At 34.7% G+C, this 17,911-nt stretch overlaps 4 protein-coding genes across 4 annotated transcripts; all 4 read right to left on the reverse strand.

The window, feature by feature from the left end:
* Positions 1 to 2,371: 2,371 nt before the first annotated feature.
* Positions 2,372 to 4,563, reverse strand: LOC136811432 (phosphatidylinositol transfer protein alpha isoform-like). Its single transcript, XM_067068035.1, has one exon. It carries the CDS (start codon positions 4,360 to 4,362, stop codon positions 3,505 to 3,507), a length of 858 nt encoding a protein of 285 aa, XP_066924136.1. The 5' UTR covers positions 4,363 to 4,563; the 3' UTR covers positions 2,372 to 3,504.
* Positions 4,564 to 10,605: 6,042 nt separating this feature from the next.
* Positions 10,606 to 11,993, reverse strand: LOC136811435 (serum paraoxonase/lactonase 3-like). The gene has a single exon (XM_067068038.1). The coding sequence runs from the start codon at positions 11,928 to 11,930 to the stop codon at positions 10,842 to 10,844; it is 1,089 nt and encodes a 362-aa protein (XP_066924139.1). The 5' UTR covers positions 11,931 to 11,993; the 3' UTR covers positions 10,606 to 10,841.
* A 348-nt stretch (positions 11,994 to 12,341) lies between these two features.
* Positions 12,342 to 14,124, reverse strand: LOC136811434 (serum paraoxonase/lactonase 3-like). The gene has a single exon (XM_067068037.1). It carries the CDS (start codon positions 13,944 to 13,946, stop codon positions 12,843 to 12,845), a length of 1,104 nt encoding a protein of 367 aa, XP_066924138.1. The 5' UTR covers positions 13,947 to 14,124; the 3' UTR covers positions 12,342 to 12,842.
* A 95-nt stretch (positions 14,125 to 14,219) lies between these two features.
* On the reverse strand, positions 14,220 to 16,309 carry LOC136811433 (serum paraoxonase/lactonase 3-like). Its single transcript, XM_067068036.1, has one exon. It carries the CDS (start codon positions 15,468 to 15,470, stop codon positions 14,325 to 14,327), a length of 1,146 nt encoding a protein of 381 aa, XP_066924137.1. The 5' UTR covers positions 15,471 to 16,309; the 3' UTR covers positions 14,220 to 14,324.
* Between the last annotated feature and the right edge of the window lie 1,602 nt (positions 16,310 to 17,911).

Genomic DNA, 17,911 nt, shown 5'->3' on the forward strand with positions numbered 1-17,911 from the left:
GGCCGGTTCACTCCAGTTGATTGTTAACAATAACAATACACAAAGTGAAACTGGACACAGATAATTTTTATGTCTTTTAACCGTCCAGTTATCAGACAATGCCCCTTTTAAAACTGACGAACGTGGTAACCGCACTGGGCTCAATTTCAGTATTTGTTAATCATTAGTAGGCAATTGTAAAATTGATGAGGCAAGTCCAATGAAAAAAACCTCGCTTTGAAGAAAAACTTGTCTCCAGGTCCCAAAAATCCAAATTTTCAAAAATGAAAAAAAACACCTTCAGTTAATTACCAAATGAACAAGTGGGCTAAATTTCAAAAAAATTATCTTATTTTAGTCATGGATACCACCCTTTTGATATTTTAGTACCACATGGTACTAAAAGGGTTATTAAGTTTTTTTGGGTATACCACCAACTCACTAAACAATATGGTGTCCTAGATTTTAGTATTAAACCCCCTGCCATTATGTTCGGCCCAAAAATTGACTTACAAAATCAGACTGTTAAGGCTTGGGGCCACGAGAAGAAACGCTTTCTTGTGTCTCCACCCCATTTTTCTTTTAATCTCAGGTACCTAAAGTCTGTCCAGATATAATTGGCAGTGGAAACAAGAATGCCTGTAACTTTTGACAGTCAGATATAATTATGGAAATTTCTTTTGCTTGTTTTAGAGAATCAAGAGCGCTATATTTCAATGTATTTTTGGTTGAAAAATTCGCGATTTTTAGCGGTTAATTTTGCGATTGCAAAAATTGAGCTTTTTTTCTACTTATGCTATAACGTTCATTTTTACACCAGTAGTAGTTCAACCTTAGGTTAAGAAGTTTGTTAAATTTCAAGGCAAACAGAAAAGTCCTTCGGAAGATATGGGACCCAAAATACCCCTTGGTAGCACTTTTCTGTGAAATATCAAATCTTCAACTTATTACTAAAAACGGGGGTAGTGATATTTAAAACAGTTTTTTGATCATTAAACATTTTACGATCTCTTTAATGACCTCATAGCCAAACTGTGTTTAGTGTTTTGGGAATTAGCAAAGTTCTTTAATGACTTAAAAATAACAAAGGCAATATAAGTTCATGCTTATCTTTTGAATAAAAACAATTATACTGTGACTTCGTTTCGAAATAATCAATGATACCAATAATACCAATGCACCAACACTTAACATTTTCCAATTTTTAATTGCACTGTTAAAAAAAGATAACACAACCCCCGTTTTTAGTAATAAGTTGGCGATTTGATATTTCACATAAAAGTGCTACCAAGGGGGATTTCGGGTCCCATATCTTCCGAAGGACTTTTCTGTTTGCCTTGAAATTTTTACAAACTTCTTAACCTAAGGTTGAACTACCACTGGTGTAAAAATGAAGGTTATAGCATAAGTAGAAAAAATGCTCAATTTTTGCAATCGCAAATTTAACCGTTAAGAATCGCGAATTTTTCAACCAAAAATACATTGAAATATAGCGCTCTTGATTCTCTAAAACAAGCAAAAAAAAATTCCATAATTATATTTGACTGTCAAAAGTTACAGGCATTCTTGTTTCCACTGCCAATTATATCTGGACAGACTTTAATAGCCGTCCCCCCTGGTCCCCCGCTAATTATTTTTTCGAAAATTTTCAACCCAGGACATTCTTATTCCAATCCCCCGCTTATTAATTTTTTGGAAAATATTTTTAAAAGTTCCCTCTTTTGTCCTAATTCTGCTGCATTAGCCTCCTTTTCAAAAATTTTCCACTCAGGACATTTTTATTCCAACCCCCCGCTTATTAAGTTTTGACATTTTTTCCCATCCCCCGCTTATTCCAACCCTCCAGCTATTAGGTACCTGAGATTAATAACATGTCCCAGGGACAAAATCAACGTGTCTTTTGGGTATTTTGGAATCGAACTCGGAGCCCCATGCAATGAGACCGACGACCTAACCGCTTGAGCTAATCACGCTTTGATAGTAGTGAGAGAAAGCGTGAACTGATAAGAAAGAAAAAGGAAAGAAAGAATTGAGAAGAAAATTAATTCCCGCTTTGATGTTATTATCGAAACAAAAGGAACAGTCATGCTAAAATTCCTTTCCACACGTCAGCAATCTACTTTTTATAAATAGAAAAACTAGATTGTAAGGAAGATTCTAAAAAAATAGCTGTTTTCTTAGACAACTACGTTCTACCTGATTCCCCTCACATGGCATGGGTTGACCCGGGCGAAGGTTCATTCACTTGCCAAGTGAACCGCTGCGAGTGGGAATCGAACCTCAGTTGCCTGTGCACCAAGGTCAATGACCACTATACCACAGCGCCTTTTGGTTTCCCAAAAATTTCTAAAAAGACTTCACAAGATGGTTGACAATCAATGAAACAGTAACATAAATTGCATCAAGGTTCTCTTAAAAATAAGTATGCTTATTGTATATTTTCTGAGATGTATAATGGGGAATTAATGCATGAAAAATAATATACCTAGGATGTCAATATAGCTCTGGTTACAAGGTTTGCTTAGCAAAAATTGTCTTATTTAAAAAAGGTTCTAACAAAAATTAAAGTTTTTGGAAAAACAATAGTTTTAATGTAAATCTTGTTCTCCCTCTTTTGTTTTCAGTTTGTCCTATATATATATTTTATACCAGCAATGAATTATTTTTAATTTTTTAACAAAAAGCTTGGTGTACACTTAAAAAAATAATAGCTTGGCCTGAATCTTTGGCCTGAACAAGGAATTCCTCAAAAATCTTTAAAAACTTTTACGAAATATCAAGATGTCTACATAGTTTTTATCCTGTTCTAAGGTTAACAAGGTTTTTTACTAAAAGCTAGTGATTCGATACTGAGATTTGAATTGCAACAACATTTTATTATACAACCATAATAAGAGCATTGTGATATGATACAAACTCTTTAAAAATGGTTTAAACAGGTTTAAACAATTGTTACAATGGAATTTTTCAAATATTCTTATGGAATTTTATTATCATTATTTAAAAAACAGCAAAAGGCAAAAAAAGGATGGAGGTTGTGATTACCAAAAGGATCCTTTTTTACTTTTTCAGTTATGTGAAAAAATTAAAATAGGGTAGGATCAGAAAAAAAGAACTTCAAAAAAAAGGTCCAAATTCAATAATTATACTATGAACAAAAAAGTAATATAGAAAATCATAACGTCCCAGGCTGCCATAAGTTAGTGACTATTTTGGATACCATCTTCCTCATTTAGTCATTGCCAAAATCTGTTTTTTTATAGAAAAACTTAATAATCCCAAAAGTTTAATTTGATCAATGAGTTTGTTCATAATATGTTCAGAAAGTTTGCTTCGACTGTTTTGTAGATATATATGTTGACAGAAAAGGATGGTGGTATCTGAAATAGCACCAACCTACTGTAATTTCATAATCAGTTCTGTCAAGCCTAAATCATTTCATTGATTTTCTTTATAAATTGGCATTTGAAAATTAGATATCCAATAAAGTTTGTAGTAAAGTTTCATTTATCTAAGTGAAAATCTCTACTTTTCCCTCATTCCTTTAACTTCTCCTGTTACTCTCATCTTATCAAGATCTTCCTTTGTTTTTGCTTCTAATACTCTGATATCTTCAATTGTCATACCGTGCCATTTGTCAATCCAACAAAATACCTGACGATGGAAATTAAAGAGCAACCTGCGGACAGTTTTGACAATCATATTTTCGACAACTGATTGCAAGCCCATCCATTTAAATTCTATGTGATATAATTTATAACACGTCATCACAGGATCTTGTTTCTTTTCCCATCCAGCACCTTGAAGGGGCCCACGACCTGTTTTTTCTGATTTGAATTTAGTTGGATCTTCTGTCTCCTTGTAATCTCGGGTATCACATTTATCATTGGCAATATCGATCCTGTCAACAACCCTCTTCTTGTATTGGTTTGGGGATAAACTATGTACGTTATCAATATCTCCAGTTCCAGCTTCATGTCTTGTTTCAATAACAATATGAAATCCATCCTTCATATAGTCATTGGTGTAGACAGTGCGACAGTAAGGGTACGCATTCCATGCTTTTTCGTGAAGTGTAAGTGCACCACTTGGGGCTAACTTGCGAAGGATGGCAGGAACTTTAGATTCAAGGTGAAAAACCTTATGAGTGTACTGTGATTTCATAACAGCTCCAGTACCTTCCCCTGGAATAACCTCTTCTCTTGGTTCATTAATAACAACCTCAACACCTTCTCCCCCTCCAGTTTCATTCTTGCTAGCCTCAGCAACACCATACAGTTGGCCTATGTGGTACTCTTCAACTGACATAGGGAGACAAATACGATATTCTCTAATGACACTACTCACATACGTTTTATCTTTGTCGATTTTCGTAGTGCTCATGATGTTTGGGTTCTTGGGTACTTTTCTGCTTGTAGAATAATGATTTCACTGAACCCTTCTCTGTGATAAAGGGCTAAAGAGTCTTGGTGTTGAAGTCTGTTTGTCTGCTGTTCGCTCCTGTGGATGGATTCCCCTGTCCTGTGGTTGGTCGTGGATTTCCGATCCGAGTGAAGCAACACAACCAAACCTTTTTGATGACTATACTTGGTCACACGTGTCAGTAATCTGTCTCAGTAATGAGAAGAAATTTTAATTTAGTGAAAGCAACCATTATCTACTGATTTTACACGCTTAACCGAAGTTCCGGAAAAAGAAGGAACCGGCTTCGTTTTTCAACAAAAAAGGCGGTCGAGACCGCCGATCCAATAACCAAGGCAACAATATGATGATGTCCCATAAATAATTATATGCCAACCACCGACTGGGTGGGGCTCTGAGGTTGACCTATGATGCGAGACTCGTTTTTTTGAAAATTTGCGAAAAAGTGCCCCTCTTTAATAGGACTGAAACTCCAGACTGTTCTCAAAATACTCATCCTTGTTCCCTGTAATAATATCCCTCAAGCAATCAAGCAAAAGGTGCCCAACAAGGAGACTTATTTTGGTATTTTTCTACGGTGTTTCTAATCCGCAGAAAGAGCCAGAGCGAGCCAAAATGAGCCATAATGAGCCAGAGCGACCACATATCTGTAAAGCCCGAAGGGCTAGATTGCGGCCTTTATCGAAAAGTGAAGCAAGTTTTGGTAGGATTTCCTATTCCTACCAAAGAAATCACGTGACAAGGAGCAATTTCACTGGTTTGAGAGATGCGAAATAGCGTTTGCCCCCTAATCTTTTTGATCTCGCGCTCCGAAAACAATTAAAATGCTAGATTCTATCCATCGGCACGACATTTAAAAAGTCAAATTTTTGCTTCACTTTTTTTTTTGCTGGAGAAAGCTTAAAGCTGGGCCTATCCTATGTACACGTTTTTTTTTTATTAGAACCCAGTTTATAAGAACATTTAGGCTGAAATTCGTCGAAAAATTAAGAACATCGTAAGAACATGCCCAGCCTCAGTTTGGAAAAAAATTACAAGAAACTACAATTTTTCTTTTTTTCAAGCAGTTTTAACCCAACTTAGGCATGGATTTTCTAAAATCGAGAGTCAAATATTGTCCAAATTGTACCAATTTTATATGCTCTTTATTTTGCATGATATTGTCGATTTAGAGTAGTCTGAAAAATTAAGAACGCATTTAAGAACATTTAAGGCTGAAAATTGCTAAAAAAATAAGCACATCCAGGCTCAGCCAAATTTTAAGTGTTCTAATAAAAAAAAAAAACGTGTAATTAGAGGTACGAAAGAGGGACAACAGGAACAAGACAAAATAGATATTGAAGGTATAAGTAACATTGGCGTCCAAGATATCAAACCGTCTCACCGTCGCATTGGACAAAACAGAAAAGGGCTACAATGGCGTCCAATCAAGTTGATCTTAAAAAGTATGGAGGAAAAAAACGAATAATGCAAAATCTGCATAAGCTGAAGCAATTCAACGAAATTGCTGGCCTTACCATTACAGACAATTTCACCAACAACGAAAGAAAAATTATTAAAGATATGTGCCAAAAGACGAAGAAAATGAATTTAAAAAATGGTGATTTCGTTTGGCATGTAGGGCCATGTAAGAATAAGAAGCCCTAAAAAAAACCTTCGCCTAGTTCGAAAACCTAGGACAAAGACCAAAACAACGTCTTTTCTGTCCATATCTTCTGACGGCTGGACGACGGATGAAGATTTAGACAATATTTTATAAATCTAAAATTATTTCATAGAAGTCAATAGAACCTGTGAACCTGTGAAATATAATTCTATGAGTAAATCGATTATGGTTTCAAAACTTCCTGATGAATTTCCCTTTTTCTCAAATATTATGACCTTGATTGTAGCATATTTACAATGGAATCGCGATCCATCAACTCAACTCCAGTGCTAAAGTTTTTTCTTCATCGCAGATGCTTAGAACTTGCTCTAAATTCATGTCAAATCTTTTTTCTCGCTGATGTGGTAATAAATACTTTCACGTCCAAAAAGCATAATTATCAAAGACATCCCTTTTTCCTTTTTTTTCAAGAGATTTTTCTCGCAAACTATCAATCTTTTGAACGCTCCCTGCATCTTTACTTTTTGACCGAGGGGAGGGGCACTCAATTTAAGTGACCGTAAGTGCGACATTTATTTTTCAGGTTTCTGAATGTGAAACACGTGAAACACTATCGTCGATAGGAGAGCCCTGTAAGGATCTAAAAAAAACTAAAGATTTCGATTATTTAACCTGAAATTTATATTGACACTTCTAATTTGCCCCTTATTTGAGAATTACCCTCTTACCAATGACCCTCCGAGGGACTCAGGGGCCTCGGGGGTTATGTATTTGGTAAGTAAGCAGTGACGGGGGAGGGATTCGAGGAGAATTTACATATATTATTTAAATGAAGATATTTCTATCATTCTCTGAGTAATAGGGGGAGGAATTCAAATATTAAGAACATTTTTAAACAATAAATAAATTCTTAAACAATGACCCTCGATTGGACTCCATTTACAGTAACATTCTTTAAAATTAGTCAAAATACTTAGGTAAGATAATTTACCAGTGACTGTCAAGATACTTAGGTAAGATTCTTTACCAATGACTGTCAAGATACTTAGGTAAGATTCTTTAACAGTGATCGTCAAGATACTTTGGTAAGATTCTTTACCAGTGAAGGAATCACCTAGGTAACATTCTTTACCAGCGACTGTCAAGCTACCTAGGTAAGATTATTTACCAGTGACTGTCAAGATACTTAGGTAAGATTCTTTACCAGTGAAGGAATCACCTAGGTAAGATCCTTTACCAGTGACTGTCATGATACGTAGGTAAGATTCTTTACTAGTGATCGTCAAGATACTTAGGTAACATTCTTTACTAGTGACCGTCAAGATACGTAGGTAAGATTCTTTAACAGTGACCGTCAAGATACTTTGGTAAGATTCTTTACCAGTGAAGGAATCACCTAGGTAACATTCTTTACCAGCGACTGTCAAGCTACCTAGGTAAGATTATTTACCAGTGACTGTCAAGATACTTAGGTAAGATTCTTTACCAGTGAAGGAATCACCTAGGTAAGATCCTTTACCAGTGACTGTCATGATACGTAGGTAAGATTCTTTACTAGTGATCGTCAAGATACTTAGGTAACATTCTTTACTAGTGACCGTCAAGATACGTAGGTAAGATTCTTTAACAGTGACCGTCAAGATACTTTGGTAACATTCTTTACCAGTGAAGGAATCACCTAGGTAAGATCCTTTACCAGTGACTGTCATGATACGTAGGTAAGATTCTTTACTAGTGATCGTCAAGATACTTAGGTAACATTCTTTACTAGTGACCGTCAAGTTACGTAGGTAAGATTCTTTACCAGTGACCATAAAGACCTAAAGATACCTAGGTAAGATTCTTTACCAGTGAAGGAATCACCTAGGTAAGATCCTTTACCAGTGATCGTCAAACTACGTAGCAAAGATTCTTTAACAGTGACCGTCAAGATACTTTGGTAACATTCGTTACCAGTGACCGTCAAGATACTTTGATAAGATTCTTTACCAGTGAAGGAATCACCTAGGTAAGATCCTTTACCAGTGACTGTCAAGATACTTTGGTAACATTCTTTACCAGTGACCGTCAAGATACTTTGGTAAGATTCTTTACCAGTGAAGGAATCACCTAGGTAAGATTCTTTACCAATGACTGTCATAAGATACTTAGGTAAGATTCTTTACCAGTGACCATCAAGATACTTTGGTAAGATTCTTTACCAGTGAAGGAATCACCTAGGTGAGATTCTTTACCAGTGACTGTCAAGGTACGTGTAGGTAAGACCTTTACCAGTGATCATCAAGATACGTAGGTAAGATTCTTTACCAATGATCATCAAGATACTTTGGTAAGATTCTTTACCAGTGAAGGAATCACCTATGTGAGATTCTTTACCAGTGACTGTCAAGATACGTAGGTAAGATCCTTTACCAGTGACTGTCAAGATACTTAGGTAAGATTCTTTAACAGTGATCGTCAAGATACTTAGGTAAGATTCTTTACCAGTGAAGGAATCACTTAGGTAAGATTCTTTACAAGTGAATAAAGGAGATAACCCTTAGGTAACATTCTTTACCAGTGAAATCTGGTCAGTATTTCGAATAAATTCACTCTTTAAGTAAGATTCTTTACCAGCTTTTTTTACTGGTAAAGAATGCTACCATGGGTACCGATAAATGCACCGGAAAATTTTCAACGTAGAAAAGAGCACAAGAGCGTACACTTTTTGTGTACAAGAAAATTTAATTCGTGACGTAAATAGGCTATTTTAGGAAATTTTGCCCTAGCGTGCACGCTGGCGCAATCGATGGAAACAGGCCTTTAAGGGCTCTGACCATAGTGAATTTTTCATAATTGCCGTGTTTAAAATGTGTTTTCTGACTGATGTAACTAACAAAACTATGGCATGTTATACATTTTCTGTTAGACAAACTATCCCTGAATCTGAAAATTCAAAAATTGCATTGAAAAAATTTGATGAAGAAGAAAATGAAGACTTTTGCGAGGAAGAGTATATCAACTTTGAAGAGCTTAGTTTCGGCGAAGAAAAAACATTTTGAAAAATTTTTCGAAGTAGATGGTGTATCTTTTACCGAACAATAAAAATGTTTGCGGAAAATTTTTGTAAATGCTTCTTTGTCTCGAAATCTTCAAAATAGTGGTTTTTCATCAATTTTTCATCTGGATTTTGCTTATAAAAACAGTCATAACTTTTGACACATCTTTTTAGAAAGATTTCCCGCAAAATTTAAAATAGTTCAATTCTTTGCGGACAGTTTGAAAAAAGTTCGAAAGAAAAAGGTTAATTACCCATTAAAACTTAGCACTTTTTATAAAAGAAGGTGATGCAACATATTATTAACGTCTTTTTAAAGTTCATAACGTCATTTTTGCAATTAAGTTCTTAATTACTCTTAAGGGGTTTGATTAAAAAGCAATTTATAAAGGCAATTCTTTGCTAAAAGTGTTAAAGAATCTAAAACATAACTTTTATGTTCAGATACTAAGATCAATTTTCTGACTATGGTCAGAGCCCTTAAGATATAAGATTTCATAAGAAAAACAAATCTCGAATTTGAGAATGTAAATGCCCGGGGGGGGGGGGTACTAGGGTAATGAGGGGGTATGTACAGATTGGACCTCCAAAAACCGACCCTTAGAGAGGTAGATTTTTGCTGAAAAAGGTGTCCCTTATAGACTTTCTTGAAAAATCTTCTTCGATTTTTGAAAAACTCCTTACCCTTATTAGTGAGACTTTTTCTAAAAAAATTCCTAAAAATCGTGAAGTTTCAGACCATTAGAAAGACTGATTTAAATTTTCTGAAATTTGCGAGCCTTAGAGAGACTTTGAAGGGTGAAAAACCCGACCCTTACCTACCACACATACCCAGCACCCATGCATTTTTGCCTAAGTTACCTCCTTCCGGGATTGTACGTCGTAAAAATTTAGCAACTTTCGACTTCGCGATAGTTTCTATTTTTAACACTATTGGCAAAGTTATAGTGCTTTTTAGTAGGGTATACTGTAAACTGTAGTCTTTCCTATTGTTACGCAAAGAAAATAGGCATCGTAGGAGAAAATAATAAGATTTATCTGACTGAAAGTGTTTATTATCTATAAAATGAAAAATTTTGATCGTAAAAATGATACAAAGTTTAAGCCTAATTAAAAATAATCAATTTCATATAAAAAATGTAAAAAAAAAATCAATACTTACTTTAATCGTAGAAATTTTAGCGAGACTAATTTTAGCGTATATTAGCGAGTCAGGAAAATCTTGATTTTTTTTGGATTTATTTTAGCGAATCACGATTTCAAAAAATTTCGCGTGGATAGATTTTAGCGAATACTCGTGTTACATTATTGACTGAGTTCGTTTTCTAGCATTTCTCTGGCACTGAAACCCTTCCTATTGATAAAAATGTATCGAGGCAATATAACAGAAATTTAGCGATTCGGTGTGTTTTAGCGAGATTTATTTTAGCGAAAATAGGGAAAACTCGCTAAAATTCTAAAATTAGTCTCGCTAAAATTTCTACGATTAAAGTACATCTTATTATCAGAGAAGGCTAACTGCACCTATGAATCGCAAGAGGAATACACCTTTTCGAGTAGATTTTCTCATATTTGGCTTTTTAAAAATTGCTAATTCTAAGGTCTAAAAAAGCAAAAGGCGCTGACATTAGTAATCAAATGCGCCTTTTTGCGCCTCTTGTTTATCAGCTCCCCCAAAAATCGCCCCTGACCACCCCAGCCACCACACTACTGTAGGTAGCTATTTTCCCAGAGTAACACGGGTCTAATTATATTTTGAAATAGCTCATTATTTAACTGTCCATTCTACCCTATTTATCAATCTTTCTTACAATAACCAAAGTCATGAAAAATGGTACCAAGGAGATATTGGTTTTTATAATGGACAAAGCTTGAGACACCATGAACGAACGAACGACCACTGTCATGCAACACTTCTTCTACTTCATAAACACCGTTTCGCTGGTGGACGCGAACACCTGTTGATGGTGCAAAACGTGTCTGGTTCTTAACTGCCAGCAATAACTTGATGACTTTCTTTTGAACACCAACATAATAATCACCTGTGAGAAAATCAGTGTAGATATTATCTCCGTAATAAATCAAATCGATCTTCTCAATCAACTTCAGTTTACTTGGTGAGTTTGATATCTCGTACACATGAAGGAAAGTGGTACTGCAAGAGACGACAAGAAGTTGTTTGGAATCTTTAGATTGTGCGATACCATTCAAACCCTGGCCACGCTCAATCACCTCTCCTTTGTTGCCATCATAATAAACCACTGAGCCTGTCTCAACACCCAAGAACAATTCAAGAGCCGGTACTACCATCGGATAATGACAATATTTGATCCAATTAGTCACATAAAACTCGTTTTCGTTCAACATTGTAATATCATTTAAACAAACGAAACTCTTGTCTCTTATAGTATTTAAATGTTTCAACGATTTAGGTTGTTGGGGATCAAACAAAAACACCTCAACGCTTTCAGTCAATTTGGCATGGTTAACAACATACAATTTAATTGTATTATCTTTTTCGTTCTCTACCAAATCGATGCCGTGAGGATCAAAGGATTGCCAAATCTCCGAGTGATCAATGTTCAACTTCACAGCTCCAACATCTGGATTCTTGAAATCGAAAGTATAAATATTACCTTGCGTCGTTTCTTTGGAACACCTTGTAAACCCCTTAAAACCATTTGTTATGAAAGCCAATCCTTGGTTGGAATTTCTCTTGGCGACAACTATCTTTTCAGATCCACATGAGATGCCAGGGATGACGCTGCATTGACCGGGGTGGTGCTCGTTGAAATGCACGCCCACACCTCTGGCTACCAACCACAAATATAGAGAGCGATAACAAACACAAACCAACGCAACAATGATTGCTGTTCGGAACACCATTTTGCTTTGATTTTATATTTCTTTGTTAGAGGCTAAATTGAAAAAAAAAGATGCTAAACAGAAAATTTATAAATATTCAAGCTGAACTCTTTGTAGCATAGAAACTCCATTCAGTGAGACAAGAGCGATGAATAGTTGACAGCCTAAAAATTTTCGGACGTCGAAATATGGGGATGCTTAACCCTTACGTTAACGTAACACATGATTCCAAATTCGTGTCATTTTCAAGTTTTCAGATGAATAAAATTGAGTGATTAAAATAAACAATATGATTGTATGTATGTAAACTATAATCTAAAAAATTTGAGATGCATTAAAAATATAAGATATACAAGGGCATCTCTGAAGTGGATCTAATTCAGAATACGCCTTTGCAGTAGCGAGGATTATCAAGAAGGACAGAGAAGAATAGAATTGTTTTGTACGGTGATGGTTAAAGTTTTTCGTTGGAGTGTATGAAATATACAGTTAAAGGTAGAATAAAAAAATAAATGAAGTACAAAAAATTGATTCATAAAACTTAAAAACAATAATCATCAAGTGTTATAAAAAAAAACGGACAAATTTCTATAGAAAGTAAAATCACACACAGTTGAATGAAGTGAAATAACAACTTTAGAATATTCTTGTACTCAAATTTATCCAATGCGTGAGAGCTAAAAAACTTTCAGTTCCTTTATCGATTTTTATGGCATGACTTTCAAAAACCTGATATCGAGCCCCTAAAAAAACCTGAGAAAAAAAATATATAATCGTGGAGATTTTCTTCAACGCCAAAGGGCTCAATAAATACTACTATAGCTTAGGTAGCTGAATTTCAACTGATGTACTATGTGTCTTGGGATATTGAATTAGGGGACTGAATTAAGTATCTCATTGAAAAAATCACAACTTCCTTCGGGTAGATTTTCTTCATTTTTGTTTAGTATTATCACAATATGCAAGTTTATGAAAAACTGTTCCAAAAAGGTAATAATCGTTGAAGAAAACAGCAGAACTCACAACATGAACAAAATCTTTCCCTTCGTCATGAAGGATTTCTTTCACTTTGACATTTCTCCAGTCATAATCTTCAGGTATTTCAACCTTGATTGCTGAAGCTGAAACAAAGTCCGTTTGATTCATCAAGAGAAGACCCATTCCAAAGAAATTCTTTTGTGTCCCGGCGTATACGTGACCTTTTTTATCTACATGTACATTGTCTGGTGCATACCCGACATTGATCTGCGATACACGTTTCAGCTGGCCTTCATTTTGTCGTTTATAAACTACGATCGTTGACGTCGAGCTAGACGCCGCATAAATAAATTTCTTATCAGGGGACTGAGCAAGACCATTTAAAACAGCACCATGAGCTACAATACTACTGAATCCTTTATTGTACAATACAATATTTGCAGTGTTTAATGGAAAAATCACTTCAAATGTCGACAAATACTTAAATCTCGAGCGAAGACAAAAAAACTTCACAAAGTTGGTGGCATAAAATTCATCTTTGTCAATAATTGTTACGTCATTAAGACAGTTAAACAAATCATTTCGTATGGTTGATACATGGTAAACATCTGTAGGATGTTCAGATGAATACTGGAATACTTCAATGGCATCAAAGTCATCCAGGTGGTTGACAACATACAATTTGACCACTCCATTCACTTCAAACACATCCATGCCATGAGGATCAAAATTCTCCAAAAACTCTTTAGAAACATTCTTCATTTGCAAACGCTTCGCACCTTGATCAGGCTTGTTGAAGTCAAACAAATACAGGTTTCCTCTCAAGAAATCTTTGTTACAATTCGTAGAGGATGGACCGTTTGTCATAAATGCTAAACCATTGCTAGTCACACTGACTTTTTCCGATCCACATTGTATATTGGGGACAACTTTACAGTTTCCAGGTCGGTGATTGATGTGGCGGGTAGCAACGCCATGACTGCATAACCAAAGGTGGATTTGCTTTGCCAAAATGAAATACAGAATACCAAACACAAGATGTTTCTTATTTAATGTCATCTTGGCGAGTAATCTTCAACCTTTTACTCTTTAAAAAGATTAATTTTGATATCGAATCGTTAATGGGCCAGAGATTGCTATGTTGTTTGAATAACTCTAGAAAAAAAAAAGTGGACAAAATTTTACGAAATGGGTTTCTTGAAAAACAAATAGAAAAAATGTCGATTTTTTGCTCAATACATATTTTCAAACAAAGAGTTCGGTAGAATTACAGTGCAGTGTTTTAGCTCTAAACTAAGTTGCAATAAAAAGAAAATTCACCAGACAGGTGAGTTTAAGTAATTATAATTTCATATTTTTCTCTCAAAAAGTAAAACAACTCAGAGTCAAAATGTAAAATGCTAAATATAAAATAATAAGAAACAAATTTCATAAAGATTATGGAGCTAAGCCTTTTTTGCTGTTAGTTGCAGTATGCAATAATTTTGAACTCCAGACTTTGCAATAAGCAAGTTTATGAAAAACTGTTCCGAGCAAGTATTGGTCATTGAAGAAAACAGCAGAACTCACGACATGAACAAAATCTTTCCCGTCGTCATGAAGGATTTCTTTCACTTTGACATTTCTCCAGTCATAATCTCCAGGTATTTCAACCTTAACTGCTGAAGCTGAGACAAAGTCCGTTTGATTTTTAGTAAGCTGTGCAAATCCAAACATATCTTTCCCTATTCCAACATACAAATGACCTTCTCTGTCGATGTGAATGTTATCGGGGAAATACCCTACCTCAATCTTTTTAACACGTTTCAACTGGCCAATATTGTAACGCTCGAACACAGATATACTTGAAGTGGATGTTGATGCAGAATAAAGAAATTTTTTATCAGGAGAAAGTGCTATTCCGTTGAATAAGGAACCGTGAGCAGCAATAGCAGTGAAGCCTTTTTTGTAAAATACAATGTTTGCCGTATTCATACCGAAAGCAAGCTCAAAGAAAGTTAAGAAATGGTATTTGGATCGGGAACAGAACTTGATGAAGTTGGTGGTATAAAATTCATCTTCATCAATAATCGTTACGTCATTAAGACAGTTAAACAAATCATTTCGTATGGTTGATACATGGTAAACATCTGTAGGATGTTCAGATGAATACTGGAATACTTCAATGGCATCAAAGTCATCCAGGTGGTTGACAACATACAATTTGACCACTCCATTCACTTCAAACACATCCATGCCATGAGGATCAAAATTCTCCAAAAACTCTTTAGAAACATTCTTCATTTGCAAACGCTTCGCACCATGATGAGGCTTGTTGAAGTCAAACAAATACAGATTTCCTCTCAAGAAATCTTTGTTGCAATTCGTAGCATCAGCGAACCCATTGGTGATGAATGCTAAACCATTGCTAGTCACACTGATCTTTTCTGAGCCACATTGTAAATCGGGCAACACTTTACAATCTCCTGGTCGGTGATTGATGAATCTCACATTAACACCTTTACCGCAAAGCCAAAGATGAAACTGCTTTCCAAAAACAATGTACATGATTCCGAATACAAGATCTTTTTTAGTTAATGCCATTTCTATAATCTGCCAGAATCTGCTTGTAATAAAATATAATCATTTGTTACAAGCGGGTTTTCAAAAGGTGTATTGTACACCCATTTAGTACTTTCTTATACAGTGTAGTGATGTCAGGGGAATTTCTTTTGTGATGGAACACCAGAGGAAATCCCACAAAGAAGCCTATTCATGCACCCCAATAAAAAGATTGACATTGGTAAACTACAAATTTAGGCCCCATCAGTCCTTAATGAGATAACCAGCTATTTTTCATTTTCAAACATAGTCATGCAGCTGCTGTCACGGGAAAATTGGGTAGGGTGCTAACAATAAAAAACCTACGTTAATGTCAATCGAAACGTCTCTGCTAACATGATTAGGAAAAAGATCAGAAACCTGATAGCTGAAAAACTTTTTTATAGAAGAGCATGAATCTGGTAATGTGGCCCACATTTCGATTTATTACTTTTCCTACTTTGAGGCTTTGGTGAAATCTCTAAATAGGTATATAGTCATATCAAATCTTATTTTTTCTGGTCAATTTTGAAATGGGCAAGCTTAAACAGTAATTTTTTCTGATATAACAGGTACTCAAATTTTTCTATAGGGTAATAATTCATAATATAATAATTCATCAACAACATGCTTTTTCAGCTTGGTTCTCACAGCCAGAGGATATGAAAAATGAAAAACACAGTAAGAACCGGAAAAAAAAGTTTTTTTGGCATATAAAATCAAAAATGTTGCAGACATAACTTTTTCCGTTCACAAAGTTATGTCCGCACAGATTTGACACAGAAAAAAATTGAAAAGCTTTAGCTCACTGGTTTTTACATTTCAAATCCTTCCCAGATAATGGGAAACTAGAGCAAGTTTCAAAAATGGTCAACACGAAAAATTATTTTGAAGTGAACAGCGTCTTGTTTCCGTTCACATCTTCGAGTTATATCCGCACACTATTTAATCCTTTAAATTTTTCAAGGAGTTATCCTTACTCAGCTGAATCATTTTTCTATGTCAAGGGTTACATTTGAGGTCATTTTATACAAATTTGAAGTCTCAAAGGCTATTTGTTGGGAGACAGTGAAACAAAACGGTTTCTCCAAAAATCAGTTATGTCCACAACAAAAAGTTATGTCCGCAACAAATCATGAAGTTTTCTCAACCTCCAAACACCAATTTTAGGTTTCTTTGACAAATTATTACATCTAATGTCATTTTAAGTTGGTTACAACCAGAAAAAAGTTTCATAATTTTCCATTGGCAAGATTTCCAGTTTATTTATTTCTTTCATATGTATTTCATGTTGCGGATATAACTATTTTGTTTAAAATGTTGTTGATAAAGTGTATTTGCAAGCTGGCATGATGTTTCATTATATGGAAGTAATGCTTAGGCTATTAGAAATAGAAAAGAAATACTCTGATGTCAAGTTAAGGTCCAAAATGAAAACTTTAACAGAAAAATAAACTTTTTGTTTCTTTGAAAATGATGATTCTGAACCTGTGAGCTTGAATAAAGAATAAATCATGCATTAATTTGCATATTAAATTCATTGTGTAGTGTTCACACAACATAATCTACTACACATTCACTTACAGACTAGTTAGAATTGCTCCAATCAGATGTTGCGAGCATAACTATTTTAAAGTATTTATCAGATTTTTAACCCTCTTCAGCAGTTATGTGTCCATTCTTCTTATCGACGAGAAGTTTCTTCTTTTTCTTTCTCCCCCTTCTTTTGTTTATCTAATTGCCTGTAGTAGCGCGTATATCGTATAACAAAGCCAGCGAAATGAGGGAGGCAAGCAAGCAAAAGGGATTTTTGTATTTTTTGTATCAAGCTGATATGAACTTAGGGAGATGATCCAGATATTCAATGAGACTAAAACAAGCATAGTTAAAAATTCTTAATTAGAAATGTTAGAAAGTTTTAATATCATTGTCGAGTCTTCTTTTGTTCTTTTCATGAAGAAAAACATGTAATAACTGAAATCAAACCAAACCAAATCTTTTGGTTTTATATTGATTTAGTCTCAAATATTCCTTAAATTTTGGAACAGAAAAAGACACTCCAAAATTTTAAATAAATGATGTAAAATGTTCTATTTCTACCCTGGAAGAAAAAATGTTATGTCTGCAACATAGCATTATTACCAATTTAACCCTTTCTATTGAAAAGGTTGAGTGGCTTTTCAAGGAAAAATCATATTTACTGATTATGAAGATGTACAACAGTTAATATCAAGCTCAAAATTTAACTTTTAAAATTAGATTATGACAAAAAATGATATATGATTGGATTCTATTTTACAGATAAATCTTCAATTTTCAGGAAATCATAGTTACAAAGACCTTTCAAGACAACAAATTTCAATGATTAAAGTTTTGGTTCAAGTACAGCAAAGTATTAAAAGCCAAATAATTACTCAGTTTAATGTTTATTGCTGATTTTAAAG

This window comes from Clytia hemisphaerica, unplaced genomic scaffold, assembly GCF_902728285.1.
Source record: "Clytia hemisphaerica strain Z4C2 unplaced genomic scaffold, Clytia hemisphaerica genome assembly, whole genome shotgun sequence".
Taxonomy (NCBI): Eukaryota; Metazoa; Cnidaria; class Hydrozoa; order Leptothecata; family Clytiidae; genus Clytia; species Clytia hemisphaerica.

What these genes read in the sequence shown, in the direction of transcription:
- LOC136811432 (XM_067068035.1), bottom strand. Translation starts at nt 4,362, where the DNA reads ATGAGCACTACGAAAATCGACAAAGATAAAACGTATGTGAGTAGTGTC.
- LOC136811435 (XM_067068038.1), bottom strand. Translation starts at nt 11,930, where the DNA reads ATGGTGTTCCGAACAGCAATCATTGTTGCGTTGGTTTGTGTTTGTTAT.
- LOC136811434 (XM_067068037.1), bottom strand. Translation starts at nt 13,946, where the DNA reads ATGACATTAAATAAGAAACATCTTGTGTTTGGTATTCTGTATTTCATT.
- LOC136811433 (XM_067068036.1), bottom strand. Translation starts at nt 15,470, where the DNA reads ATGGCATTAACTAAAAAAGATCTTGTATTCGGAATCATGTACATTGTT.